Source organism: Aspergillus welwitschiae (genome assembly GCF_003344945.1).
Source record: "Aspergillus welwitschiae strain CBS 139.54b unplaced genomic scaffold BDQ94scaffold_10, whole genome shotgun sequence".
Classification (NCBI taxonomy): domain Eukaryota; kingdom Fungi; phylum Ascomycota; class Eurotiomycetes; order Eurotiales; family Aspergillaceae; genus Aspergillus; species Aspergillus welwitschiae.
The window spans coordinates 114,628-141,877 of record NW_020798704.1 but is presented as its reverse complement, the minus strand read 5'-3'; the positions used below and the strand labels follow the sequence as shown (position 1 = coordinate 141,877).

General features: G+C 51.1%; 10 protein-coding genes across 10 annotated transcripts; 4 read left to right on the top strand and 6 right to left on the bottom strand.

Annotated features, from left to right (window-relative positions):
* Positions 1 to 1,986: 1,986 nt before the first annotated feature.
* On the bottom strand, positions 1,987 to 4,395 carry BDQ94DRAFT_168710 (putative DNA helicase; the record flags this gene model as incomplete). Its single annotated transcript, XM_026771133.1, has 5 exons — positions 1,987 to 2,071; positions 2,145 to 2,205; positions 2,253 to 3,685; positions 3,734 to 3,766; positions 3,842 to 4,395. 5 exons carry the CDS (start codon positions 4,393 to 4,395, stop codon positions 1,987 to 1,989), a joined length of 2,166 nt encoding a protein of 721 aa, XP_026628046.1.
* A 606-nt stretch (positions 4,396 to 5,001) lies between these two features.
* On the bottom strand, positions 5,002 to 8,532 carry BDQ94DRAFT_177146 (endonuclease III domain-containing protein; the record flags this gene model as incomplete). Its single annotated transcript, XM_026772833.1, has 3 exons — positions 5,002 to 6,915; positions 6,984 to 7,026; positions 7,291 to 8,532. The coding sequence occupies 3 exons, from the start codon at positions 8,530 to 8,532 to the stop codon at positions 5,414 to 5,416; spliced, it is 2,787 nt and encodes a 928-aa protein (XP_026628045.1). The 3' UTR covers positions 5,002 to 5,413.
* Positions 8,533 to 9,011: 479 nt separating this feature from the next.
* Positions 9,012 to 9,585, top strand: pex4 (putative ubiquitin conjugating enzyme (UbcJ); the record flags this gene model as incomplete). The annotated part of the gene is made up of 2 exons (XM_026771132.1): positions 9,012 to 9,168; positions 9,266 to 9,585. The coding sequence occupies 2 exons, from the start codon at positions 9,012 to 9,014 to the stop codon at positions 9,583 to 9,585; spliced, it is 477 nt and encodes a 158-aa protein (XP_026628044.1).
* A 426-nt stretch (positions 9,586 to 10,011) lies between these two features.
* On the bottom strand, positions 10,012 to 11,618 carry BDQ94DRAFT_9039 (putative GPI anchored cell wall protein (Dan4)). Its single transcript, XM_026776814.1, has one exon. The coding sequence runs from the start codon at positions 11,289 to 11,291 to the stop codon at positions 10,122 to 10,124; it is 1,170 nt and encodes a 389-aa protein (XP_026628043.1). The 5' UTR covers positions 11,292 to 11,618; the 3' UTR covers positions 10,012 to 10,121.
* Positions 11,619 to 17,657: 6,039 nt separating this feature from the next.
* On the top strand, positions 17,658 to 19,014 carry BDQ94DRAFT_158409 (uncharacterized protein; the record flags this gene model as incomplete). The annotated part of the gene is made up of 3 exons (XM_026768943.1): positions 17,658 to 18,381; positions 18,459 to 18,862; positions 18,910 to 19,014. The coding sequence occupies 3 exons, from the start codon at positions 17,658 to 17,660 to the stop codon at positions 19,012 to 19,014; spliced, it is 1,233 nt and encodes a 410-aa protein (XP_026628042.1).
* Positions 19,015 to 19,026: 12 nt separating this feature from the next.
* BDQ94DRAFT_140099 (uncharacterized protein) lies at positions 19,027 to 19,997 on the bottom strand. The gene is made up of 2 exons (XM_026765560.1): positions 19,198 to 19,997; positions 19,027 to 19,139 (listed from the first exon to the last, which is right to left on the bottom strand). Exons 1-2 carry the CDS (start codon positions 19,849 to 19,851, stop codon positions 19,083 to 19,085), a joined length of 711 nt encoding a protein of 236 aa, XP_026628041.1. The 5' UTR covers positions 19,852 to 19,997; the 3' UTR covers positions 19,027 to 19,082.
* A 1,418-nt stretch (positions 19,998 to 21,415) lies between these two features.
* BDQ94DRAFT_140098 (uncharacterized protein) lies at positions 21,416 to 22,065 on the top strand (the record flags this gene model as incomplete). The annotated part of the gene is made up of 2 exons (XM_026765559.1): positions 21,416 to 21,705; positions 21,858 to 22,065. Coding segments are annotated over exons 1-2 (184 nt in total), but the record flags the coding sequence as incomplete, so codon positions are not given.
* Positions 22,066 to 22,248: 183 nt separating this feature from the next.
* Positions 22,249 to 22,741, bottom strand: BDQ94DRAFT_140097 (uncharacterized protein). The gene has a single exon (XM_026765558.1). The coding sequence runs from the start codon at positions 22,651 to 22,653 to the stop codon at positions 22,483 to 22,485; it is 171 nt and encodes a 56-aa protein (XP_026628039.1). The 5' UTR covers positions 22,654 to 22,741; the 3' UTR covers positions 22,249 to 22,482.
* Positions 22,742 to 24,050: 1,309 nt separating this feature from the next.
* BDQ94DRAFT_8952 (uncharacterized protein) lies at positions 24,051 to 24,957 on the bottom strand. Its single transcript, XM_026776789.1, has one exon. The coding sequence runs from the start codon at positions 24,757 to 24,759 to the stop codon at positions 24,271 to 24,273; it is 489 nt and encodes a 162-aa protein (XP_026628038.1). The 5' UTR covers positions 24,760 to 24,957; the 3' UTR covers positions 24,051 to 24,270.
* Positions 24,958 to 24,987: 30 nt separating this feature from the next.
* Positions 24,988 to 27,044, top strand: gel1 (1,3-beta-glucanosyltransferase gel1). The gene is made up of 2 exons (XM_026765557.1): positions 24,988 to 25,868; positions 25,939 to 27,044. The coding sequence occupies exons 1-2, from the start codon at positions 25,266 to 25,268 to the stop codon at positions 26,710 to 26,712; spliced, it is 1,377 nt and encodes a 458-aa protein (XP_026628037.1). The 5' UTR covers positions 24,988 to 25,265; the 3' UTR covers positions 26,713 to 27,044.
* The last annotated feature ends 206 nt before the right edge of the window (positions 27,045 to 27,250 follow it).

The following is a 27,250-nucleotide window of genomic DNA, read 5'->3' as shown; positions in this document are numbered from 1 at the left end:
AGCGGAGGAGGGGAGGGGGAAATCTTAAGGAGTGAGGCTGCGGGCACCAGCATCAGCAAAGAATCCACTTTTGAAGGATGTCAGAGGGGGAAGCTGACCTTGGCAAAAGGGCTCAGATCATGATCGGTAGGCTGGAAGAAGAAAATAAAATAAAGTGTCGGAAGGAAGAAGCCAAGGGAGTCAGCAGGAGGGAGAGAGAGAGAGAGAGAGAGGGTAAGTAGAAAGTGGGAGGAGAAGGAGGAGGTGGTGTGATGGGATGGACCGGAGGATTGGGATAGGTTGGAGTAATAATAGCAGGGAGTAAATAATAGTCGAGTAGATAGTCGGGGAGGAACTACAGAGCCATGAATGGGGGGAGGAAACCCAAGAGTTTGGGGGCACTGGAGACCAAAATTCACTAGTCCCCGACACGAGCAGCAGGAAAACAGTCTCAGAAGAGCGGGCAGGATCGGCGAGGATGGAGCAGAATACGGGAAATCGTCAAGCTTATCAAACACCAACCAGGAGAACCTAGGAAGAATATCCCGGGATTGGCGATGGAGAGAAAGAGAGTGAGAGAGAGAGTGTGTGTGTGGGAGTGTGAAGAGGAAGAAGAAGACAAAGAAAGAGAGGAAGAGGTGAAGAAGGGGCAGAGAAGGAATGGACACTTCGCCCTGGCAATGTCGGAAGAATCACCAAAGAAGTATAGAGTTGGACCCCAACCAGCAATCAATCAAGTGGCATTAGACGAAGGAATGGAAGGAAGCTGCAAGAGAAGTGGAAAAGAAGACCGGGGGAAAAGCAGCAGCAGCAGCAGCAGAGACCAGCAGGCAGAGACGAAGAACGAGAGAAAGAGAAGCCATTCCAAGTGGAGCCTCTGACGATGGAGAAGCGGAGTTTCGAAACACTCGCGGCGCGTGTCAGGGGGAGTATTTTTAGTTATCACCATTAACTAACTAATGGTGATGGATGATTCATGGCTGAGGAAGATACCATTATTCATACCATTCACTATTCTTTTTGTCTTCATTCATAAATAATTCTTATTCGACTTTGCTGGCTGGATCATCCCAGTATAATGCCATCCACAAAAGTGGTAAATTCCATCTTCAACCGGGTATTTCCCTACTACTCCTGCAGAATACTTAGTTAGTATGCAGAGTTAATTTCACTTTTTCTCTTCTCTGCCGCGCCAACTCATCACCATCCATGCACACACACTGACGGTCTCTACTCCTCCCTCACTCCTTCGGCCCCATTTCCAACTCCCTCCTCCTCCTCCACTCACTCATTGCTTGGATCCCCTCGCGACTCATTCAACTCCTCTTGATTCCTTCCCATCATTGGACCACGATGGCAATCCTCCGCGCTGAAACACACCAAGTGGCCTCCCCCCTCCGCTCCCGTCCAGAACCGATTAAGTTGGCCCATCAGACGCTCGGAACCGTTCGCTCGCTGACGGGCCCTCCCCTCTCACTCGCCTCGGTCGGGCACAATCAATCCTCATTCATTCATTAATCAAATCAAATCACTGTCTATCTATCTATGCTGTAGACAGAAGCAAGGCTGACTGTCCCGCTCGTGGGATTCTAGATCCTGCATACTTCACAACGCCATGACGCACGATCTTCCTTTCCCCTCTTCGTTGGCGTCTCCAATGGAGGGGCTCTCGGAATTCCATCGAGCAGCCACATGGATAATAATCTAGATTTCTAGCTATGGAATGTGGATGGTTGACGTGACAGGGGAATGCGCCCATGTCATTTTGTCCTCTCTGGGCAATCCTTTCATCGCGTGTCTGAATCGCCTCCTTCAATTCTATCCCTTGCGCCTGTGCTCGGTTGAGTCTGTTTGTTTTCTATTCGCGGTTTGTTGTTCGGCTGCAAGGGACCGTCTGGTGCAGACGTTGCACAACGCTGCACTGCATCTGATTGCAGGACCTCCCATCGGTGACACTCATGGCCCAAGCAACGTCCCAAAAATACACGGTAGCTAGATTAAACGTGATCACAACAGATCGCCGGCATCCGGATACCGCAAATCGGCATGTTCCTCCAGGAATGCCATCCATCGCTTAAGGAAGCCACTGCCCCTGTGGAGAAAAAAAGTCGACGTCAACTATTTGCCTACAAAGTAAATGCTGACCACGATAGAGGGGCACTCACTTGCTAATCGTCTCCGAATCACCGCAGATGCACAGATGCCGTTTCGGCCGCGTCATGGCCACTAATGCTGTCAGTCCATGCAGGCTCGCCACTTGGCAGGGATCTTACCGTTGAGACGACGCCGTTCCCCCAAGAATCCCACTTCGTGCTCGCTATTGCTGCGCACCAGACTCACCACCACCGCTTCCTTCTCCCGCCCTTGGAACCCGTCGACGCTGCCCAGCTCAATGCTAGGGTATTTCTCCCGCAGCATCTGCGACAGTACGGCCAGCTGACCGTTGTACGGCGTAATCACCGCAATGTCTTCGGGGTGTATCCCTGCGTCCACCAGAGCATCGACGTGCCTGCTCACTACCAGCGCCTCCATGTCATTGCTCTTACTTTCGCCCAGGTGGGCTTTCTTGCCCAGATCCGCATCCTCGGTCTTTTCGGGGAAGTCACCACCTTGCGTATCCCAGAACACCAGCGGCTCCTTGGTGTCATCGGTCTCCTCGACTTCGTAGGGTAGGTCCTTCAGCAGTCGATCCTTGACAGAGTCTGCAGCCATTAATTTCGAGTCATACAACTCGTCCGACGGAAATTGCATAATCTTTTCGTGCATCCGGTACTGCGTCGTGAGCATCCGTTTGATTCCAGGCCCGTGCATGGATAGCAGTCGATCGAACAGGGTCGTCTCCAGCGACACATTCTCCAGCAACTCTCCGTTTTCTTTCTTATCCTCCTTCTCTTTGGCCGCTTTTTTCGCATTCTCTTTAGTCGACTTCACGGTCGGCGGCAGCTGCAAATGATCACCAGCAAGGACCACCTTGGATGCCGACAACAGCGGGATCCAGCACTGCGCCTCTAGTGCCTGACTCGCCTCATCGATGATGACCACATCGAACTTTTGGTTCTTTAGCTGATGACCGCCCGCTCCATGCAGCGTCGCCAGCACCACACTGCTCTCACGGACCAGATTCTCTACGCATTTGTTCTCGCGCTCGCGGAACTCGCGCCGCAGTTCTCGCAGATCATCGTAGATGGCCCGTCGCTCCCGTGCGGCTCGGGTCTTCCGGATACTCGCCTGCTTCTGATCGATCTCCTTGCGGACGTCGCGAACAATCGCCGCCGCCTCCGACGTGTGCGTGAGCACTTCCAGTGAATGATCCAGGACTGACGGTAGCAATCGCGCCGGATGTCCGATGCGCACCACGGGGACCTTCTTCGGCGCCAGTCTCTCCACAATGTTGTCCACGGAGATGTTCGACGGGCCGCAGACCAGCACCCGCTGCTTGCGCTGCACCATCTGCACGATCAACTCGATCAGCGTGTGCGTTTTGCCTGTACCGGGCGGGCCGTGAATGAGGGCAATTTCACGTGCTGCCAGGGCAAACCGAATGGCCTCCTTCTGGGAGTCGTTCAACGTAGGATCCGTAAACTCTAGAGCCCCTATAGAATCGTAGTCGGGCAGCATAGGCGAGGTATGACCGAAGGCAACACGCATGAAATGCGTATGTTCGGACTCGGCCATTTTGACCATTTTCTCCATGGTCTGATTCATACTAGATACATCAGCATACGTTGTCGAAATAACGGAAATAGAGACATACCGTCTATACGTGACATCATTGGCAAGTTTGATCCTATACATAGTCAATATCATCAAACACCACCAACCCTACATAACCAAAAAGAAGAATTGGAACAAAAAAACTCACATCCAAACCTTCCTCCCCCACAACTCCTCCACCCCGTCCTCAGCATCCTTCCCTTTACCACCATCCTTCCCCCCAAACGCAACCCAAACCGCACTCTCCCCGACCCTCGTAACAACCCCCTCTACTCCACCCCCCTTTCCATCCTTCTCCTTCCCTTCTTTCCCCTTCTTCCCTCCACCACCTCCCGAACCCCCCGAACTAATCTCAACAACCTTAACCACATCCCCAACCCTAACCCCATGCGCACCTAACCTCAACTTCCCATCACCGCTGCTCCCATTTCCCCCAGACTTGGAACTAGAAGTAGAAGTAACAGCCGCATCAGGTACAAACTCCCCGACCACCCGACCGCCTACTCCCGTTCTACACTGCGAGAGGACAATACCCGTCAGGGCGTGTCCTGTTGCTTGTAACGTGCGACGGGTAGATGGGGATGCGGTGGTGATGGCGCTGCTGGTGAAGAGAGTACTGCTTGTTATTTCGGCGGTTTGTTCGGCTTGCAGGAGGGTGAGTTGGGTTGTTGCGAAGGAGGTGGGGTTTATGGAGGGGGGCATTTTGTGTGTGTGTATGGGATATGCAGGGGAGGGGGAATTGTGTGTGTATGTGTATGTGTATGTGTAGGTGTAGAATTGGAGAGTATACAATAAAAGTACGTAGTAGTAAATAATGTATGTTATGTGATGCCCGCGGGGAAAATATTCTCTCGTGAGGGGGTGGGTGACTTCATGGTGGGGAGGGTTTGCTGTGTGCTGTGCTTAGTCATATCTATAAAAAGCATCCTTGTCAGTGAGAGAGAGGGAGAAGGGCCACTGCGTGATGATGAACCCTACTAAGCTACTACTACTAGTAGTTCATGAGCATGATCGTATCTGGAGCACTGGTGATGGAGGGTGAAAATACGATGCATCCCCGTATCATCGTATGCACGCAGTTAATCTGCAATGCCCCCCGTTTGTTGTGTCGATTAGGTGAGCGAGGAATATCTACAGTTGAACAACACGGCGGGATCCCTTTCCTTCTCTTCACTGACTTTAGTACTGACCTTGTTAGCTTGGAGGATCGGTGGGTGCGTCGTCTTCTGGTGCTTACTGTTCATTACACGTGCATCCTTTCTTCTACTGTCTACTACTTAAGATGATGAGAGACAGAGAGTAGTATCTATCTGCATACTATTTCTGCTAACTAATCGCTGATGTTAACTAGGTCACGTCGCTGGATGCTGGATATCATGCATATGTGATAGGCAGACACGTCAACACTCAGGCTTGCTCAGGCTGATCTTGAATCATCATCATGATGAAGGCAGACTCGACCGTCCATATGTCAGGCCGAGTCAACAACCATGAGAGGTAAGTGTTCCGTGTTCTGTCAAAGAAAAGACAAGAGAAGAAGATGAAAAGAAAAGAAAAGAAAAAAAGAAAAACAACACAACATGCATCTATGTGCATCAACATCGCTATCTGCATCAAGCATCATGGCCATGGAGATGAGTGTTTGTGTTCCATCAAAGGACAACATAAGAAAGAAAAGACTAAGGAAACGACAGGTTTCTATCTATATCAGCATCAGCAACTATCGCCCCATGACAGCCATCACGGCCTGTCTCTCGAATCCGCGGTCATCTCGCAAATGCACCCGGTAACCTCGCACGCCTCTCAAGTCGGCAAACGACATAAGCAGCCGGCGCAGATATCTCTTGCGGTTATCCATCGAGTACATCGCCGTGGCCCGGCCCTGGTCGATGATCGTCAGGTTCAGGCGCGCAAGATCAAAGTGCTCCCGAATGAAACGGCGCAGAACTGCCCAGTATCGCAGGCTAGAGTCCATAGAGCGGGTTCCCGTCAGCGGTGCGCTCCTATAGCACAGGGGAAAGTGAAACGTCAAGTTCTGCACCAGCAGCGTCGACGCCGTGGGAATGCCATTCAGGAAGCCCATGGTGTAGGTCGGTTCCTCCTCCACGAACAGAAACTTGTTGCGACCCCAGAAAACCTGACGAGCGAGCTCATGAAACTCCCGATTAACCAGGAAATAGCGCAGGGGCGATGCGAAGCAGGTGCAGCTCGTCGAGTATACCGTCTCGGTGCTATCACAGAAGCACATGCCTCCAACCGGCGAGCAGGTGCCACAGCAAGTCTTGAATCGCAGACGGTCGCGGTAATCCAGGACGATAACGCCCCGAGCAGGATCGGTCATGCATGGATCAGAACGATTGACGAGCAGTTCCTCGAGCGCCATCAGCTGAAGTTCCTTGGGTAGGTACATGAACGGAAACGGTGGAACATGAAGATTGTCCGTCAGGCGGCGCGCCGTGCGCTTCATGACAGGCAGGAAACTACAGATCTTATCCTGACTACTGCTGAAATGAAAGGCACACTTAAACAGGGTGGGAAACGGATCCATGTCACGCATCACACGAAAAACCACTTCCTGCTCACGGGCCTTGCATTTGAGACTGAAGTATCTGAGATTCGGCATCTCCCTTGCCGCGAGCTTGCAGAACTCCTCCCAGTATTTCAACAAGGATTGATGGGCACCAGAAGCCAGCTTGAGCGATCGGTTGTCCTTATGGCCAAGATCCACATGCAAGTACCGAATATAGTCCAAGCCCCATTTCATCGACCTTTCGAAGAGCACAAAGTCCCCCCGGCCGCGAAGAAACGTGCTGAAGCGGTTTTGGGAGAAGAAATAGACACCGGCCTCCCGGCGCAAGGTGCGACACGATAGGAACACCTCTGTCGGCAGCTTTGGATGGTAGCAGCGGCTAAGCGGAAGCCAGGGGCCGCGATGCGCTCGCAATTCAGTTTTCGGACACAGAGGCGGGTCTCGCTTGGTGCGAGTTTGCTCCAGGGAAAAGTCGATAATACAATAGCGACGCAGGCCAGCGAACTCCATGATTCTATCTTTGATATTTTCTGGCATATCGAACAAGGTGGGGCCCCTCCTTGAGACCTCCATCTTGACAAATTTGAGGACCAGACCTTCAGCAATTCCCAGATCGGGGTATGGCCAATTGGACGGAGTGTCGAAAGCGGAAACCCAACTGTCGTCCTCGATGACACTAATTTGCATACAACCTGCACGCCATGAGATATAGTTAGCAAGTGCCAGTGTCAGACAGTTCACTCTGACGGATGGAACATACGCGTGACAGCACGAATGTGAGCGTCACTCGGAGGCCGAGTTAGCTGTTTAGCGGAGCGTTGAATGTATCGACAACTCTATCGAAGACCAACATGAGATACAACTTGATGCATTGACGGAAGAAATGTCTGACCAACGAGAGCATAAGACACAGTCAACAGAGGAAGAAAGCTGGACTGGCAAAACAGAGCGGTTGTGTTTCCCCCGCAATCAATCGAAACAAAACACTGAGAGTGACTGAAGGTTGGCCTGGGGCATTCAATCCCATGACTGAGTGGGTTCAACATCTACTCCTGCTCGACCTTCACCTTCGGCTCCTCCTGCTTCACAGCAGCGTCTCGCTTCGGTGTTACCAGACCTCTGATTTCGCTCTTACAGAGCTTCGTTCCTGCAAGATCGCATTCTCCGCATCTCCGGGCTACAGGTAAGCAGACCGTCTGTCCTAAGCCGACCAAGAGTTTGTTGATCTCGTGCCACTTGTCTTTTGGTAGCCACGACTCCAGCGCCATGCGAGTTTCCTCGGGATTCTTCGTCTTGTGCCAGCCCCAGAGGTTGGTAATCCGGTGAACGTGAACATCAACGCCAATGCCTTCGTGCTTGCCCCACGCCGCGCTCATGCAGAGAAACGCCATCTTCGGACCGACGCCCGGGAGCTTCATCAGTTCAGGAGCAGTCGACGGGATATCGGAGTCATATTGATCGCGGAGGATAATGGCCGCGGCCTTGATATATTTGGTCTTGTTGTTGTGGAAGCCCACCTTGGCAATAAGCTCGTTGAGGCGCTCAGGGGTGACGGCTAGGATGTTCTCCAGGTTCAACGTGCTGTCCTTGACCTGGTCCGTGGGCTTCCAGTCATATTCTTCGGGCTCCTTCTTCACAATGGTTGTCGATTGGTCCCCAAGCTCTGTGTGCAACCGCTGCATGGCCACTGCCGTGACTGTGTCCTTGGTCTGAGACGACAGCATCAGCGCGATGAGAGTCTGGAAACGGCGATCGCGCGGAGAGGATGCACGCCAGTAGAGTTCGGCACAGCCCATGGTGTCAACGGGTGCAGTGGGATTTGCCTCTCGCATCTTCTTGACCATGTCATACATAGTCTCCCAGTTCGACGGGGGTTCCATCGAATAACCACCATTCTCGATTTTGATCTTGCGCGCGGGCATCCGTCGTGCCTTTTGCGGCTTCTCAACCGGCTCTTCTTTGATAGTTGCTTCCTCTTTGGCAGAAGTCTCTGCTTTTACAGAAGTCTCTGCTTTGACAGCCCTCCGAGTAGAGCGCGCACTCGTCCTCGTGGACGAACTGCTCAAAGCACTCTTGCGACGCTTGGCCGGCGGCTCTACGATATCCTCGATATCAACCGTCGGCACCGAAGAGAGCGAAGAAGTATCATCATCACTGATAGATGCATCCGGGGCAGTACCGCCACCCCCAAAAGCAAAGCCCTGAAGGAGACTGGCAGCCTGAGCCGAACTGCGAGTTTGTCGACGAGCAGGAGGCGACAAAGCCTGCAAAACCTTCGCAGTCTCTTTAGAAGCTCGAGAAGTGCGCATGATGATACTAGCTTTAGCTTCAATAAATTGAACTCCGTGCCGAGTTAGAAAAGTCTTCACATGAAAAAACCAGTAGCAACCGTAACCTCCGCAGATCAACAAGAAATTAGGCTTTAGTTTTCCAACAAGGGGCGACTCAGTGATGGCGGATTACACATGGGGAATTCGGGAGCCGAGACCGACCCGAAAACCAATCAATCGACCAGTGGCCGAGACCCACGGCAGTTCGTTGAGCCTCGGCGCGACACACACCACCAGCCACCGCGACTCATCGCATCCGCCTTATCTGCTTGCTTCCTATCCGACTAGCAGCTGTTAGTCTGCTGCATGGATCGTCTTAGGGCCATTTCCCAAGATTCCCATTCATATTCATCCAACAATTGTTCCTATCAATTCACCCCTCTTCCCACATACCCCATCTCCACACAGACACACACACAACCTAATTATCTCCCAAAGGGAAAAAGAAAAAAAGAAATATGGCCTCCTCGCAAACAACCCACCGTCTCCTCCGCGAATTAAAAGACTACACCAACTCGCCCAACGAAGCCCTTCTGCACCTCGGCCCCGTCGACGAAGATGACCTCCTCCACTGGGAAGCAGTGCTGAAGGGTGTCCCGGGGACGCCTTACGAGAGTATACCACCCCCCTTCCTCCCCACATACATACATACATACCATTCCTTCCCCCCACTAACTTCTTCTCCCCCCGCCTCTCGGGGGGAAATAAATAGATGGTCTATGGACCCTCTCCATCCAAATCCCACCAACCTACCCCCTCACTCCGCCGAAAATCACCTTCAAGACGAAGATCAGCCATCCGAATATCAGCTTCACAACGGGGGAGATTTGTCTAACGTTGTTGACTACCGAGCATTGGAGCCCGGTGTATACGTTGAGCAGTACACTGAGTGCGATTCATCAGCTGTTGACGGATCCGAGGCCGGATTCGCCGCTTAATGTTGATGTCGCGGCGTTGTTGAGGGATGGGGATGTGGCGGCGTGGGAGAGTTTGGTCAGGTTTTGGACGGAGGAGGAGAGGGCTACGCTATAATCGATCTTCCTTGCGGTTGTGGGATGGGATGGGGATCGTGATTAGTGGGTTGTGATGGAGAAATATACTATATATATGGTGCGAGGTTGTTGTGGGGATGCTATGAGTATGTGTTGTGTGTTGATAATACCCAGGAGTACGATACGATACGATGTTATTCATGTTCAGTTTGGTTCAATCCAGTTGGTTGGTTTTGTAAATACAGCTAGTCACAGTGACAAGTCTAATATGCACAACGCTGGAAACATATGTATGTTTGTGGTTCAAAGTTTGGACAGACAGGATCATAAAGAGAGACATGTCACTTCATCATAAAAACACCATTTCAACACCATTTGTAAATTGCAACCCCATTTATGCCGCGCTTCAAGGAGAGACTGGTATTTGGACGCCGGAAAAATATGCACATGCTGGCTTCTTTGCTTGCTCAAGGATCGTGAGGTATCATAAAAAACATTTTCGAGAAGTGGAGTAAAATATAACGCCGAATATGCACTTGAATGGTAGAGTAATGTTGTCACATAGGCCGAGAAAGGCTACAACGCCATGGCCACCACGGCGGCTCCTCCCATCATGAGAGCGAACTCGCGCGCGAACCCGTTGGCAGACGCAGCAGAGTCGGTCTGGAGCCCGGGGGATGCCTTGGTGCCGGTAGCCACCTCGCGGGCGGTTTCCGTAGGGTGCACGACCGTCACGGCGGTTACGGTGCTCTGCTGGCCATCGGGCAGAGTGGTGGTGATCTTGTAGGTGGAGGTGTACGGGGTGGTGACCTGGCTAGTCGAGCTGGTCGTGCTGGTAGTATCCTGCGTCGTGGAGCTCGTGGTGTGCATGGTGGTTGACTGCGCGGTCGACGAGGTCGAGCTGGAAGTGCACGAAGTCGAAGAGGTGGTGGTGGCAGGCACAGTGGTGGTAGAAGAAGCTGTCCGAGTGTGAGAGGAGGACGAAGAAGAAGACGTGGGTGAAGATGTAGAGGCAGAGGTAGTAGAAGACGTAGAGGCAGAGGTAGTAGAAGACGTAGAGGCAGAGGTAGTAGAAGACGAGGTGGAAGAAGAGGAAGAAGACGCACTGGACGAAGTCGATGAAGTCGAAGAGGTCGACGTCGACGACGACGAAGAAGAAGAAGTAGAAGAGGAAGTGGTGGAGGTGGAGGAGGTGGTGGTGACAGGAGACGTGGACGAGGAGCTAGACTCACTGCTACTAGAGCTCGACTCACTGCTGCTAGAGCTGGATTCACTGCTGCTAGAGCTAGATGTAGTCTGCACGGCGGTTGTATGCGCGGTGGTGGCGGCGGCGGTGGTCGCAGCGGAGGTGGGTTCGGCCGAGGTCGAGTCAGCACTGCTGGCAGAGCTCTCAGCTTGGGTAGTGGCAGTCGCCGACGTCGCGGCAGGTTCTGTCGCCTGGCTAGTTTCTGCAGCACTCGTCGAATTGCTCACAGCCTGTCTCTTGGCGAGGTTGGCGCGGCTGGACAGTGCAGCATCTTCCTCCTCAGTCTGGGCGGCGTCATCTTCGGAATGAAAAACTCCGTGACGGAACTTTTCATACAGATGCAGGGCCTTGTCCTCGAAGCTACTGAGATACCCGTGGGAAGTCGAGTCGCCGACAACCGAGTTGGTGGCATCAGACTGATCGGCAGTCGGGGCCGCGAGAGCAGCGCAGGCGATCAGCGACAGCAGCAGAAATTGGAGCAAGCGAGTGAGGAACGCCATGACGCTTGATAGGAAGTGATTGAGTTGAACGGTGGAAGATTCAGGGAAGATGAGGAAAACTCGACGATGGATGGAAACGGAGTTGCCTATAGATCGAATCCAAGCCGAATTGGGTAACGGTGGACTGAGTCGAGATGATGGCAGCGAAAGAGGAAGAGGAAGATGAGCGATGGCGGATTGGCAGATAATAAAGCTGGGCGCTAGCGAAGGGAAGGCTGTGAGGTGTCTCACCCAGACTTTTCAGATGACAGTGAATTGGGGTTGAAGACAAGCCACACCGGAAGGATGGGAATCGATTTGGGAGGAAGAGGACTTGGTTGCCTGGCAGTCGCAGGACTGATAAATACTGGGACGACTTGACTGGGCAGAAAAAAACAAGGCAGGCCTGGTTCGGCTTGGCAGGTCCGAAGTGGAGCTTCGAGAAAATCCAGTCGGTCGAGATGGACAGGAATAGCATCGGCGAGACGTTAGTTCACGATGCTACTAGTCTAGTCTGAGGGACGGAGTATCCCTCGCACAACAAAGTGTGGTACTGCACTGCCCATCCTACCACCACTTGGTACTAGTACGACTTGAGACTACAATCCGACTACCACTGGTTATCTACTCATGTCTCTACACAGGTACGGATCACCGGAACTTTTATTGTCTTGGATGGATGGCCCTGAACCTTGGGGACCACTTCTTTGGGTCATCCCAGATGGGGAGGGCAGAAAGCGACGCGGGTTACCAACTAAAGTGTGTCAACGTCAGCATCAGAGTCCAGCCCTGCACGCCATTTCTATTCTAGCATAGCGCTGGATGAATCCGGCACCAATAAGTTGCCTCTTAAGTCTGCAGTCGACACATACTTGAGGTAGATAACTGAGTATGGAAAAGTGAAGGAGTGAGGGGTATCTTCCCATACCCGCGACCGGAAATGTCAATGTTTCACTTTTTCCCCCCGAGAAAATTTGATGAAAATAACGGCGGGAACTTCCCGACTAAAAACCCCGAATCAGGAAGGCCATCTGAATCAATGACGACACCATGAAATCAGTGACTTTTTTCTTTCTCTCTCTTTTTGATGTTGTCGAAATTGTGATAGGCGCAGCTACTGTGAGTTTATACGGAGCACATGGAACTTACCGATGATCTATGTATAGCTTGATCTCAAGTGAGCTACTCTGTACCCAGTTGGTTAGTTACCCAGTGCGACGTGGTCTGTTCCTCCCTCCGTCACCTTGACTATTGGCAACCATTGATCGAGTGGACTCTTCCTCTCCTTTTCGTCAGGGGAATATAATATGGTTCCTGGATATCCCCTCTCATTCCTTGCCTCTACCTCTGACAATTCAACAAATAATTCCTCCCTTTATCAGCAGCTAAAACCATGATACATACTTAACATAACCCCATTACCGATCGCAGCCGACCTGACCACCATCGGTATGTGTCCTGTCAAAAACAACCATTCCGGACTCCCGAGTAAAACAAACCTCTCCGCATCCGGTCAAGTGTCGAAGAGGGGGGCTTAGCTCCGATTAGGTCCCGCGCTAGACTATATAGGGGCTAGTGCCCACCGGTTCGGGGATCTGCTAGGCTATTCTTGGCTCTTTGGCTGAAGTGGTGCCACTATCAAGGCATCCTATTGGCTCTTGACTCAGTAATGAGGCTTACACTAGACTATCCCTGGATTAGTGGCTTTATCCTGGCTGCTCATCCTGTCCTCTTCTTCTCTTCAGGCGGCGTTCAGGCAGAGAGATGGTTTACTCTGCCTCGTTGTACCGTGGGTGGCCTGAAACAAAGCTTATTATAATACTTTCTCTGCAGAAGAAATCATCATCACGGATAATGAATACGAGTGAGAGTCGCTCCAACGCAGTCAGCCATCCTCCTCTCGTATGCGACGTGGCATCAGCACAGTTTTATTTACCATTCGCTATCTATTGGCTACTATATTTATCTACGCCTTGCAGCCGGCAGCACAGCGGGCAGCCAAATATATCTTCCGTCCGGGTTAGACTGTCTCACTTTTACAGCATTGTTAGCAAATCGTCTATCTAGTAGTGGACTGTACATGAACTTTATCACATGTGATAAGACTTGCTAAATAGCATGTGCACGACCCTCAACACCCATGTCCCATTATTATGTGAAGAATATTATTTGTATCCGTAGTAGGTTTTCATACTACCCCGGCATCTAATTCATCGAGAGGTACACTGCAATCCACAAAGCTTATTCCACACTGTGCAAACAAGATATGTATCCGGACGTACTATCATCTCCCCCGCACCTGAATCCACTCATACACCGCATCAGACAATGCCAGCGGCCATAGGCGTTTCAGAATAGCCCCCAGGCTCGAAGTGCACTCCACTTCTTATTTTCTGACACCACTGTTCCACTATGGGTAGATTCGTATTTACATTATCCGCTCCACGAACGCGACGCTCCTGTCCCTAGCTCCTAGAGAACATGCCCATTCTGTCTGATCAGTACTATATGGTGAGCAATGACTTCACATTAGATCTAGTCTAGGGCAGCAGGTTCTCTGTGTAGTTATCGGGATAAAAGTCCCGACGAACATCAATGGCCACCTTGGGAGGTAGGTCAGGATCTAAGCGGCACATTTCATGTGAACTGTCCAGACAGGTTGCTTCCAATACCTTGCAATTCTTGTACATGTTGTATTGATGGTCTTTACAGATTGAGTAATGATGAAATGCCCTGTGGATATAGATGAGCTTGACAGACGCCGCATGTCGCTCTTCCGCGATAGTCACCGTCAGGGAGGGCGAAGTTATGAGTGATGGCGATCTCTTCTGTGGCTCCGCAGCAACAGCTCAGCAATATGCGGATATTCGGTTCGACTAGCTTCTGTGAATGCGTTTCGTCCAAAATCATCCATCGCATCTCGATCAGTCTTTGGCCACTTCAGCAATGCCGCTACCACCCTGCCCTTCCACGTGCTGTAGCGTTCTGCAGAGAGGTGTGCGACCATATCTGTCAATTCACGTTTGGATCACAGCCTGCCCTCGGCAGATATTCTACCAATGCCTCTGACTCAGAATTCACAGCTAAGGACAACGGCATTTGGCCATCCTGACCCTGGATATGTGGGTTTGCACCATACCGTAAGAGCAATTTCACCACTGCCTCTCTATCTCCTACCTCATCCTCAGTAGTTGAGGGGCAACATCTTGTTACCTTCTTATGGAGACCACAGATACAGGTTCTCATTGCCCAAAGAAGTGGGGATTCACCGGACTGATCAACCTTATCTGCATTGACGCCTCGGACCAGAAGCATCTTCACGATGGTCTCACACCCTTTCGCAGCAGCCCACATTATAGGCCTCTCGCCGTAATCATCCTCGTCATCGGGGTCTGCCCCGTGATCAAGCAAGAGTTTGGTTGTGTCGTCTCCGATTCCTGCCGCAAGAACAGCGGTGTTTGGGCAGCAATTTTACCCAACTGATTTCAGCGTCCGAGGGTCCCTGTTGCATCATAATGTATTGGCACTCGAGCCCCACGCTCCGTGATGTTGGGATCTGCATCTGCTTCGAGGAAGAGCTTTGCAACTTCATAACAACTCATCTGCACGACATTAAACAGAGTTCGACCATGTCCATCCTTGACGTCGGATGGAATCTGCTCTCGCCGTATTCATCCTCATCGTCGGGGTAGCGTGCCCTTCCACAGCCGCGAAGAAAAGAGGTGTCTCCCGTAGCGCATTTCTATGATGAACATTAGCCTCTCTTTCTGGAAGCAAGCGAACATACCCTCATCACCTTCCATGCTGCAAATAAAAGCACAGTATTGCCAAAGAGTCTTGAGAATCTATATCCAGTCCTGCATCGAGGAAGAGTTGGACAACTGTAAAATATCCCATACTTGTCGCACAAAACAGCGCAGTCACGGAGCTTCTGCTGTAAATTACTGGATCAGCTCCATATTCTAGCAGAGTTCTTGCAACTCTCTCATACCCTAGAAATGACGCACGAAAAAGTGCGGTCAATTGCAACTCGCACTGGATGTTCGGGTCCACTCCACTTTCAAGCAGAACCCTCACAACCTCGTCGTTTCCACAGACTGATGCTTGAATAAGAGTGGTTCCGTGATCAGCTCCCGCCCTTAATAAGGTCATTGCCATGTCTTCATGTTGTCCCTGCAGGGCGCTTATAAGAGGTGTGCTCTGGTACCGGTCTTGAGTGTTGGGATCCGCTTTATGCTGGAGTAGAAGATCAACGAACTCTCCAAACCCCGAGCTGGATGCCATTTCCAGTAGCGTCCTGTTATCGACTCGCTGATTTGAACTTGCACCAATACTCAGCAGTTCTCTCACTGCCCTCGTAAATCCACTTCTACAGCAACTGAGAGTGCGGTATATTTGAAGCTTTGGCAATCCAACCGAGCACCCTTCGTCAGGAGGTTGAATATCTCTTCGCCATTACTCTGTGAGGCAGCCGATAGAAGCCTTTCACGGTCATTATTAAGGTAGTCTGGGTCAATTCCATTGTGAAGGAGAAATTGCACGGCATCCTTTTTGTCCGAGAGCACAGCAAACATCAGAGGCGTTGCAGTTCCATGATTCTTAGTCGCACAGCAAAAATTAATGTGAGCACCGTGGCCTAGAAAATCTTGCATCATCTCCATATCTCCGGCCTTTGCCACTAAACACAATGATGTGTACCCACAAATATATCGGTCGTCAATTTTGGCACGGTGTCGGATGAGAAGAGTTGCAATTTATTCGTTCCCATGAAGGGCTGCGTGAAGAAGTGGCGCATTTCCATCAGGGAATTTTAGATCAGGATTAACTTGGGATTTCAGGAGAGCTTTTACTATTTCCAGACGCCCTTTGTGGACGGCATATATAAGAGGTGTTATCCCATTTGAGTCTTCGATGTCCATATCTTCACCTTCCCTAATGTATCTTTCAATAACGTGCACAATCCCATTGTAGGCTGCTAAATGTACTTTCGTCAATCTGCGTGGAATAGAACGCATCCAATTCCATTGCTGAGGGGTTCGCCCAGACGTCTGTCGAAAAGCTTCAAGCCTTACAGACCTAGGACTGCTGAGTGGCTGTTTTTGTAGCCGTGTATATCAGGGAAGAAGCCACAGTGCTCACCAGTGCGTCGGTGTTAGATCACAAAGCAACCAACAGTGCGACGTTGTCTTCCCTCATGGTCTATCGTAGATGTATAATTCACAGACATAGTAGCTAGGGCTAGAGGATGTGTCCACTTACGGCGCTAGAGCAAGCCGACGTTTAACCGCCAGCCTCCATCTACCAGGGTGTCAACTGTCAAGAGACCACACGATGTAGTGGATAATGACGCTAGGGCTATACTAGTATCTTGGTAGCTCAACAGTGTCTCAGATACCATGAGAAAGAAGTGTTGGCCAAGTTTCTTTTGTCCAGAATCTCGATTTTCTCATGCTGGCAGAGTCCCTAGCAGTGTGTGAAAGTTGTAATTGCATTTGAGTCAGTATAGTTGAGCGAGGAGCGGACCCCATTGGACTCGAAAATAATATACAAATAAACAGTGAACATTCAAGAATGCATTTTCTCTTCGGGGAAACCCCGGGTGGTCAAAGGAACAACAACCTTGTCAATCTAATCAGTTCGGACCCTGGTTGAAGTGGGAATGTCAATGCCCTGCACTAAATCGCTTAGTAGTTACTAGATGAGTTAGTTGGCTCTTTAGTGGCTTGGTGGGTTGGATCGGATAAAATGCTTGCATGAACTACGGGAAAGTTGTCCGTGTCATTAGAAAACTCCATTAGTGAAAACTATCTCGTGGATGAGTACAGTTAATATTACGAGCCAACCATTCAGCGCAATCCACGTCACGTTTCCCCCCTCTCCTCCCCTACTAGTATTTAGTCCATTTAGTTTACAGTAGTATCGTAGCAGGCGCGTCTCCACTTGAGCCTACAAAGTTCTTATGACCCTTTCTCGGGTACTTACAGGGAGATTGTGGTGGTCCGGGAACTGTTACTGTGGAGAATAGGCCAGCTATGATACTATGGAATTTAGGCAATGTCCATTGACCAACATGTAATCAAGGGTCCATGTCGGTTTTATATTGAGGTTACATCGCGTTAGGTAGTCTCCACACGAACAGGAAATGTGACCAGGACCCTGTCTATCTATCCTCCTTACGAGTGGGAGGCTCCTGCGAGACTTCTGGCACGTTATGCCCAGATAAAAAATAATGTAGGGTACAGGGACTGGTTCAGCTACCACTGTACAGATGGTCTCTCCCAGTTGCAAGCACCGACGCTCCAGCTCATGCAATTCATCCTCGATTGTTTCCGCACCGCACAACTGTTGACTGCATCCTGTCACGATCTCTTGTCAGGCACGCCCCAAATGGTTCTTCCAAGGAGGTTCTCTAGACCTTGTACCCTTATTCTATCCAACTCGCATACATGTTATCTAGTGCTTGTCTTCGTGTTCCTCTACGGACTTGCGATAAATCTAGCTCGCCTAACATGTTGGCGTGATCCAACATCGGCCTTCTTCGCCGAGGACCAAGCGTACAAGCCTATGTACTCAGTCCTCCGTACAGAGCAAGCGAATGCACTCGTTCAGCACGCCAATAGCAATACCCCTCCCATTCAGTTTCAAACTAAGGCATCCACTCACCCAAAGGTGTGTGTAGGTATTGCCTCCGTGGCACGGAAGGGTGCAGATTATCTGCAGGGCGCGGTCGGGTCAGTGCTAGAGGGCCTTACTGCGGCAGAAAGGGAAGAACTATACCTCATCATCTTGATCGCACACTCAAATCCAGCGGAGCATCCAGCATATGTGGAGCCGTGGCTTCAAACCCTTGCCGATAAGGTGCTTGTCTACGATCCGGATTTGGTGGATATAGAGTATATCCGGACTTTGGAGACGCCAGAAGCGAAGAGGTTTGCCCGCGAAAAGGGCCTCTTGGACTATACCTATCTTCTCAAAACATGCGGGTCTCTAAATACCTCATACACCGTTATGCTTGAGGATGATGCTATTGCTCTGGATGGCTGGTATCATCGTACTAAACATGCACTAGATGTTGCTGAGCGGAAGTCAGAGGCGGAAGGGGTTGAGCAGTGTAAGGACATGATTCTACCGTTTCCTGAATGGGTTTACTGTGAGGTAGAAAAACTGACAGAGAGGTTATTTTCACAGGGCTATACCTTCGACTCTTCTACACTGAGATATTCCTGGGATGGAACTCGGAAGAGTGGCCCATCTACCTGTTCTTTTCTCTCCTTGCTGTATCTGTGGTCACGGCCATAACAGCAGTTATACGGTACCTTTGTCCAGCTACGGCTAGATACCTTTCGAACGAGACAATTGCCCTTCTCTCCTTTGGGGTTACTCCCCTTCTGATCGTCCTCTTTTTTGCTGCCGGACGGAACACCATGCTTCCTATACATGAGGGTGTCCACGCGATGCCCAAATTCGGCTGCTGCTCTCAGGGCTTCGTTTTCCCACAAGACCGCATCGACGATTTAGTGTCTTGGTACGAAACTCAAAAGGTTGGGTACGTCGACATGCTCACAGAGAAGTATGCCAATCAAAACAAGGAGGTACGCTGGGCGTTAACTCCCAGTGTACTGCAGCATGTTGGGAGCAGGAGCTCGAAGACAAACTTGCTGAAAGAATCTGGAATTTCAGGTTTGAGGAGAATGATCCCGGAGAATTACGTCTAGAGCATAGGCTGCAAGATGAAGGAGTGTAAAGGGGCGCCTGTGGCCTACTATATACTGCATTGTGAAAAATCTACATAGAGCAACTAGTATACAGAGTTCAACCAGAACCAGACCCAAACACGCTATCAGAGGCGATGATAGCAATCGCTACAATCTACTCCAAGTTAGCAACAGGTCTCAATGCTATCTCCCATAGGACATAGGAAACATACCAAAGCCATATCCACCCCCGAAGTAATCACAATATCCAAGGCAGGCCGATGTCCCCTCCGAGCACCAGCGGTTAGCGCCAGTTTGTCATTGTGCCGAACACTCTCACACACCTCCGCAACCCTTCTATCGCCATCAATCACATCGAAACTCTGCAAAACACGCCCATGCCGCTCGACAATCAAAGTGACCTCCTTTTCCGCTTCATCCTTCGCATCTGTTGCCGCGGCATTTTTTAGCTTAAGGCTAAAATTCCCAAACGCCGGCGCGAATCGCGGGCTGCCCGTCGCTAGTGTAGTGACTCCTCCGCCTTGAGCTTCCCCGGGCAGAGTAATGTACCAAGTGCTCTTCAAGGAGATCTTCCGATGAAGCTCGAAGAGAGGCAAGCCCGAGGCATCTCGAAACTCACGACAGGCACCGTCGTTGTATTTCCATCCACTTGCAGTGAAGAGGGTTTGCCCATCGTCCGGACTCTTAACTTTGTATGCTGCCACGGAGTGGGCGTCGCCTTGGGTAGGGGTGAGCACGAGGGTGGTCTTTGAATTGGTGATAGAGCCTTGTCGGAGGGCGATGGGACGATCTGGGGATTTTAAAGGTTTGCGGGGGTTGGCGAAGAACTGGTGCTGCATTCGGGCCTGGGAGTAGGCAGTGGACATTTTGGGCGGGCCTTTGGGGTTTGTCCTTAGGAAGGTAGGATGGGAAAAGTTTACCTGTTATAGTATTCTGATCTAGTCTAGTCCAAGAGTATCATGAGGGGTTTTTTGTAGAGCATATCACTCATACTGGAAGAGGCGGGCCCACCAAGGGCCTTGTAACGTGCGTTGTTTTTCCATAGCATTAACTAGATAACGCCCGGCGGCAGCGCCCGAACACCACCGTTCTTTTTCTCCGAGACCGCGTGGAGCAAGACCCTGGAAGGCTAAGCAGCAGCGCAAGCTCCGGTGGGTGAAATCAATTTACTAGTACAGCTGCCCTAGTATCTTGAAAGGGCACCTACGAACTGCTTGTAATAGACTAGTCTCGGAAACTTACTCCATCCGCTAGACAAAAGTACATAGTCGGTGTTCTGTCATATATTAATTCGCGAGCAGACTGAGCAACATTCAACAAAGGACACGGTATGATCTCTCTGGCCAGCTCCCGACGGTTCGGTCCCGCCGCCGACATTCCAATCGGTTAACTCCTCATTACATGGAAGATCTCATCCGATACTTCGCGCGGCATACTGGCCGTTGTAGATGCCTGGCTAACCTCTTGTTCCGACCGGTGCTGCTGCTGCGGTGGTACATTGCGGGTAGGGGAGACGCCGTAATGATGGCCCACGAGGTACAAAACCCGATAGCGTGTCAATGCCCGACAGCGACGGATTTCGTAACTGCAAAGGGTAGAGGTGATGCTCCAGCATGCCTGGGTAAGGTGACCAGACGACCCTGCACAGCCGCAACGGTCCCTATCATTTGCCATGAAGGGTTTCCCAACGATCGGCCTAAATTGCAAGAGCGACCGCAGAATCACATATTGAACGACATCATTGCTTGTTCTCCCAATTCCCATTAGTGGGCGGGGGCATTTAGAATACCATAGTTCACCATAATGGCATGACAATGAACGCTCAATTAGTAGAAGGCTCCGTGAAGTGTAATGTACTGGCGGTATGCAATTCGGGAGAAGACTGGTGTTTGAGGCAACGTAGACAAAGATAACAATGGCGGCGATGTGTAGGTTGTTTTAGCCATCGAACCGAATGATTGCAAGATAAATGGAGTTTTTGATTCATTGGCAGAGCTCCTATAAGCTCGGCCCAAGTTGTAAATGTGGGAGGTGATCTGCACGTCCGTCCGAGAGTCTGGGAACTTCCGCCTCGTACAGGCGGGATACGTAGTTAGAACTCCAGCGGTAAGCTCCCACTTCTCGGCCTGAGGGAAATACCCATGTCTAGATCCAGATACCTGCCAGTTCCTTCGACAATTGGTGGAACTCGGTCCGTCGATCAGGTTTTGGCGCGATAGTTGCATCTCTGCAGGAGGCTCCCTAGGTCACCTTTCCTCCAGTCATCAGTACCAAGCCCCATCAATATATCAAAGGAAAACAACCACGGATCCACGAGTCCCAAAAGGGATTCGGAATGCCAGTCCAACATCTCCATCTGCTGCTTTCCCTCCTTCAAAGCCAGTACCATATTTCTCACCATCGCACCCCAGAATAGCTGGTTCTCTGGATCTCCCTGGTATCCAGCACGCAAATGCAGTTCTTCCCACTGAAAGACCCCGCATTGACGCGCAGCTCCTTTAAATACCATTACTACATCTGCGTGCTCACAGAATCTCTTTCTGCCCATTCGCGACCACCTCGTCATTGAAGATATTCAGATGTTATTTGTACGGGGTGATCGGTAAGATTCTTCATTTCGGCGATTATGGAGAACTTAGGGCGTAGTAGAGCGGAATGTTTGCAGATTCTGGGACTCGAAGCAGACCTTGGTCGGTATTGTCAAGCGTGTTGGTGGGATTCTGCGCTGATGAATCAGTGTCCGCCATTGATCACTGTCACAAACAGTTATCGGTTAGCACGAGGGAGGGGGGAAGGAATGTTTTCATACGGCGGCAATCATTTACCTCTGGTAAATGTACACAGTAACAACACTGTAGATGAGAGTACTTACCCTCTGGTTGTGTGACCGTAAAGCGGCCACACCTGCTTGTTATGTAGTTACCCGCATGGCTTTCACTGTTGAGTGGGCAGGTAACGGATACATATCAGTGTTAGGCATTAAGCACTTAAATTAAAGGCTATTGATGAGTGACTTATAGCTGAGAATGGGTTGCGAGATACATGAGTGCGCTGAGCCATGGTGCAGCTTCATCGTTTCGGCATACTAGTTGCAAAACAGGAATATATATAACTACTGAGTAAGAAGTACTAGTGGCACATGTCATCAGCCACTAGCCATTTCACAACGTCTGTCCACTTCACTACTAATAAGCAGCAGTATTATTCACTCGTGTGTTAGCGTGAAACTTCTTGCGGAGCGATATTATATATTTATATATCTGGTGTAGTATAGCCTCTAGTCACCCTTAACGAAGCAAAATAACATAGCAGTATCCTAGTACTAGTCTGAGAGTAGGATACAAAGGACATGGCTAGTGTTATGTCTAGTAGTAGCTATGAGTAGAAATCACTCTTGTGGACTGCTCTACGAAGCTGTAGAGTTTGTGACGTGTAGATAAAAGTCAGAAACGGATTGTGGTGTTACCCTCGGTCTTTGGCAACTAATCATAGTATGTCTAATGTGTAGATTCGGTCGGAGTAGATACTACTAATATATAATTTCTGTAGCGATAGCTGTAGTGTGGATGATAGTATGCTACTATGAAACCATAACTCAGTTGGACATAACCAACAGTAGAGTAAGGCTGATTCATACCCCCCTGTACGAATCGCGCATTAAATGCCATCCATGTATTGGCCTGGTCAAAGAATCTGCGAATTGTTGCCTAATTTTGGCGAGTCTCGTTATTTGTGGTGGGTGGATCTCTGATGATCTAGACTCTTCATCTCGGTTGCAGAGGGTTAGACGTGGAGTCTGGTGGATTTCTTGGCCACCGATTGACACTTGACACAACTTCGACGGGCTAATCAGTGGTGGTAAGTAGGACATTTTCAGATTCTCCGGACCTGAAAAAAAGAGGATTGCATTCCGTAACTTGCAGTGAAACACAGTCGACAGTGACCGCGTCTCGAGAATATATGCCTCAGGCATCAATACGCAGTTGTGTGAATGCCAAGAGTCTCGGCCCGGTCGGACTAAGACCAGCCAAGTCTCAGTTGTTTACAGGCAGCCAGATATTTACAGTATGGCTACAGTAATACTTACAGTAGGTACTATGGGAGTGGACTCACCCCGAATCCCATGGCCAACGGTTTCCTGAGTCAAAAGTGGAAATGTGCCAGATGATGCTGAAACATGCCTCTGAGTTTGGGTTGCCGTTGGAGGAAAAGCAGGCCTGGTTTAGGAAGGTCAGCAGGAAGAGAGCGGCGCTAATCGGCTCCGGCGGGGCCCCCGAATCCGTGCGTTGACGTCAGCTCCCTATTTTTGGTGAGACATGGGCTGTCGAATAGTAGGCGCGCCATGTTCTTTGATCGATTGCCTTTGCGATAATGCAGGGACTGGAGCAAGGTTGGGCCTTCTTTTCTTTGACGCTGTTTGGTGTGCGAGGGTTGATGCTTTAAAAGCCCCTCAAAAACACTCGTTGGTCAAATGTCATGGAAGTGATAGGAGTGGATGGCAGTTGCTATAAAAGGAAGATAGCACGAAAGTGAATTCGTGAAGTCAGTATTCCCTCGGTGGTTAAGGGAGCCCAAGTCGGTTGCACAAAGTCCATGCGACCAGTCTGTCGAAGCCATGTATTCATCTCAACTAATTATAGAACCCGACAAGATCTCTGGAAGGTAGAAAGCATCTGCATATACAGTAGATGCATCTGCTGTGATTTGGCGCTGGCAGGAGTGTCTCAGGAGATGGAGAAGACGAAAAGGCGGCACTGCCGTCTGGTCGCTGAAGGTCAACCCATCCACACAGCATCTGAGAAATGCCCAGTCGCCCAGAGGCAATAGTTCCTGGCAAAGAGTCATGGCCTATCGTAATACCACTTGCCATGGCCGCCCCAAGAAGAGTTCATCTTGGCACTTTACCGCCCGTACCTGAGTACTAGTATTGCTCTGATGTGAGAACGCCGCTCTAGTTCCCTATCCAGTGGCGAGACAAAAGCAGGAGCCACGTTCAGTGCAGTACGTACAGTAGAACTGAAACAATTAGTCAGTAAATATAATCTTTCTGGGAAACCTTGATGGGACTGATCTTCCAGGCACGGCAGGGAGCGGGAAGCCTGGGTTTGGACCCCAGAATAAGGACGAGACTCCTTTTCCGCTGGAAGGTGCCTTGCTTTTGCTACTAGCGTGCGGCGGCGGGAGAGAATTTATACCCAGCCCTTGAGGTTGGGTAATTCTTTGAGGCTGGAGAATCAGATGGCTGGCTACTCAGATATCTGACTAGAATGACCGCCTCATTTCTCTTATCTGTTGCCTGTGTGGAAGATGTGAATGGCCCGTTGTGAGGGAAAGAATGTCAACCCTTGTAACGAATAACCGAGCTGGTACGGGCCATCAGGGTTCCAAGGGACTTGCCAGGGACCATCCAGGGACTTTTCAGGGACTGGCCCCACCGGGCGCTCTTGGCAGGCCGGGGGCCCCACCCACACGGTCGAAAAGACGAGCAGCTTTCTTTGTGCGCCTCTCTTGGCCTGCATTCTCATTTGTTCCGGCCAGACAATCGGACGGGGCCAGTCCCTGTTCAGTGGCCACGGCAGCCTTTCATCGGCGCCTTGGCCCAGTGCGAGACCCTTTTTCGCCCACAGCGATCTGACGATCGGGATGGCCAACAATACCGTCCCCTGGGATTTCCGCTGACCCTCCATTTGGGGGACCTGGAGTGTTGACTGGCTTGGTTGGATCTCCCCATGGAAAAAAAGGGAAAGAATCCGTCGCCTGGACGTCTTCCTCATTGGCCCGTAGGATCTAGTTTGGGCGGACCAACAATTTCCCACACATGCCGTGGCTGCTTGCAGGCGTAATGTTTGTTTGCTTGGCGAGACCCTGACGGATTCACAAAGGCGCGAGCAAATTCACCCCAGTGGATGTCAATACTAATGCAATGCAGAAGGGATGGTCGGCCTGCCTGCCTGCTTTAAGGCGTGTGCCACCCACTCCCCCCCTTCCCTTCCGCTTCCATCTGCTGGTTGTTTTTACTCTTTCCTCCTTCTTCACCCTTTCGGTCGTTCAACCTCGTCGCCGCTTTTCTTCCGGCATTCTTCAAATTCCCCTTCAGTCACTCGTTCAGACCTTTTTCTCGTCTCTCGCTTCTGCTGTTCTTTTGAACCATCCTATATCCGGCGCCGTCTGCATATTTCATTCTCATACCTTCTCAGTCATCTCGCTGACGGGCCTTGACACTCATTCTTTGTCTTAATACCATCTGCCTTCGATCTTCTCACCTACATCTTCTTCCACAATGAAGGGCACCGCTGTCGCGACTGCCCTCGCTCTTGGTGCCTCCACGGCCCTCGCTGCGCCTTCGTCGACCATCAAGGCCCGTGATGATGTGACCCCTATCACCGTCAAGGGCAATGCCTTCTTCAAGGGCGATGACCGCTTCTACATCCGTGGTGTCGACTACCAGCCGGGTGGTTCCTCCAAACTCGCGGACCCCATTGCCGATGCCGATGGCTGCAAGCGTGATATCGAGAAGTTCAAGGAGCTCGGCCTGAACACCATCCGTGTCTACTCGGTGGACAACTCCAAGGACCATGACGAGTGCATGAACGCTCTGGCGGATGCTGGCATCTACCTGGTGCTGGATGTCAACACCCCCAAGTACTCGCTCAACCGTGCCGACCCCGCCCCGTCGTACAACGATGTGTACCTGCAGTACATCTTCGCCACGGTCGACAAGTTCGCCAGCTACAAGAACACCCTGGCTTTCTTCTCGGGTAACGAGGTCATCAACGATGGTCCCTCCTCCAAGGCTGCTCCTTATGTCAAGGCGGTGACGCGTGATCTCCGCCAGTACATCCGCAGCCGCAACTACCGTGAGATCCCGGTCGGATACTCTGCCGTAAGTGGACAAGCCAGCCCTATCAGTCTTTTTCAGCTTGGATAGATACTAATGAGGACCGTTGATGCAGGCCGATATTGATACCAACCGTCTTCAGATGGCCGAGTACATGAACTGCGGTACTGACGATGAGCGCAGCGACTTCTTCGCCTTCAACGACTACTCCTGGTGCGACCCCTCCTCTTTCACCACCTCCGGCTGGGACCAGAAGGTGAAGAACTTCACCGGATACGGCTTGCCCCTGTTCCTGTCCGAGTATGGCTGCAACACCAACAAGCGTGAGTTCGAGGAGGTCAGCGCTCTGTACGACACCAAGATGACCGGCGTGTACTCTGGCGGCTTGGTCTACGAGTACTCCCAGGAATCCAGCAACTATGGTCTGGTGGAGATCAACGGTGACAGCGTGAAGACCCTGTCCGACTACGATGCGTTGAAGTCGGCCTACTCCAAGACCAGCAACCCCGAGGGTGACGGCGGCTACAACAAGACCGGTGGTGCCAACCCCTGCCCGGCCAAGGACTCCCCCAACTGGGACGTTGATGGAGACTCGCTGCCCGCCATCCCCGAACCCGCGAAGAAGTACATGACCGAGGGCGCTGGCAAGGGCGCCGGATTCTCCGGCTCTGGTAGCATGAACGCCGGCACTGCGTCCACCAGCACCGCGACCCCCGGCTCGGGCTCGGCCAGCTCGTCGAGCTCCAGCTCCGGCTCCAGCGGCACCTCGACGAGCTCCACGGGCGCTGCTGCTGGCCTGCAGGTTCCCGGCTTCGCCATGGCCCCTGTGATGGTGGGACTGGTGACGGTGCTGTCCACCGTGTTTGGTGCCGGACTCGTCCTGTTGTAAGGAAGAAGAGTCGTGTGGATGATATTTTGTATCTTTCCGTGCGTTGGTTCTTTGCGTTGCGTCACTTTTCCTCTTTTCCTCTTCTTTTCTTTCTCTTCTTTTTGTTTGCTGCCGGAAGGGGGTTTTAAGTAGTGCCGGGTGGGTCTCGGCGCGAAGCAGCATTCTGACATGTGTACAGTTGGGTTGGACCATCCTTAGCCGGTGCCAGTCGATGTGTAGAGTATCTAGTAATGAACGGAACCCAGGTAGCATCCCTGCTTTTTTCATGCTTTCATGCTTTCCTACTTTCCCACTTGGTGACTGGCTGGACAGTGTACGGAAGAAAACCGAATAATCATCCTATTCCTGTAGGCTGGCCAGGTGGGCCCACCCTTGGAGGGCGGACCAGAGTTTTGCAGGGAAAATAGATTGCAGCGCCGCTGGTCTGACACTTTGCCCGTTTCAGGTTTGGCCGCCCGAGGATCTGGCCGAGTTGCTGTCTCCATCTCCCCCCCCTCGCAGCACTCGTGCTCCTGGCCAACTCCCTCTCTCAGTCTAT

Excerpts from the sequence above, each read along its gene's own strand:
- BDQ94DRAFT_140097 (XM_026765558.1), bottom strand. The coding sequence starts at position 22,653 with ATGGCATTTAATGCGCGATTCGTACAGGGGGGTATGAATCAGCCTTAC.
- BDQ94DRAFT_8952 (XM_026776789.1), bottom strand. The coding sequence starts at position 24,759 with ATGAGGAAGACGTCCAGGCGACGGATTCTTTCCCTTTTTTTCCATGGG.
- BDQ94DRAFT_9039 (XM_026776814.1), bottom strand. The coding sequence starts at position 11,291 with ATGGCGTTCCTCACTCGCTTGCTCCAATTTCTGCTGCTGTCGCTGATC.
- BDQ94DRAFT_140099 (XM_026765560.1), bottom strand. The coding sequence starts at position 19,851 with ATGTCCACTGCCTACTCCCAGGCCCGAATGCAGCACCAGTTCTTCGCC. Across the intron at positions 19,140-19,197 it reads CGGGGGTGGATATGGCTTTG|ATTGTAGCGATTGCTATCAT; the intron begins GTATGTTTCCTA and ends AACTTGGAGTAG.
- gel1 (XM_026765557.1), top strand. The coding sequence starts at position 25,266 with ATGAAGGGCACCGCTGTCGCGACTGCCCTCGCTCTTGGTGCCTCCACG. Across the intron at positions 25,869-25,938 it reads TCCCGGTCGGATACTCTGCC|GCCGATATTGATACCAACCG; the intron begins GTAAGTGGACAA and ends CCGTTGATGCAG.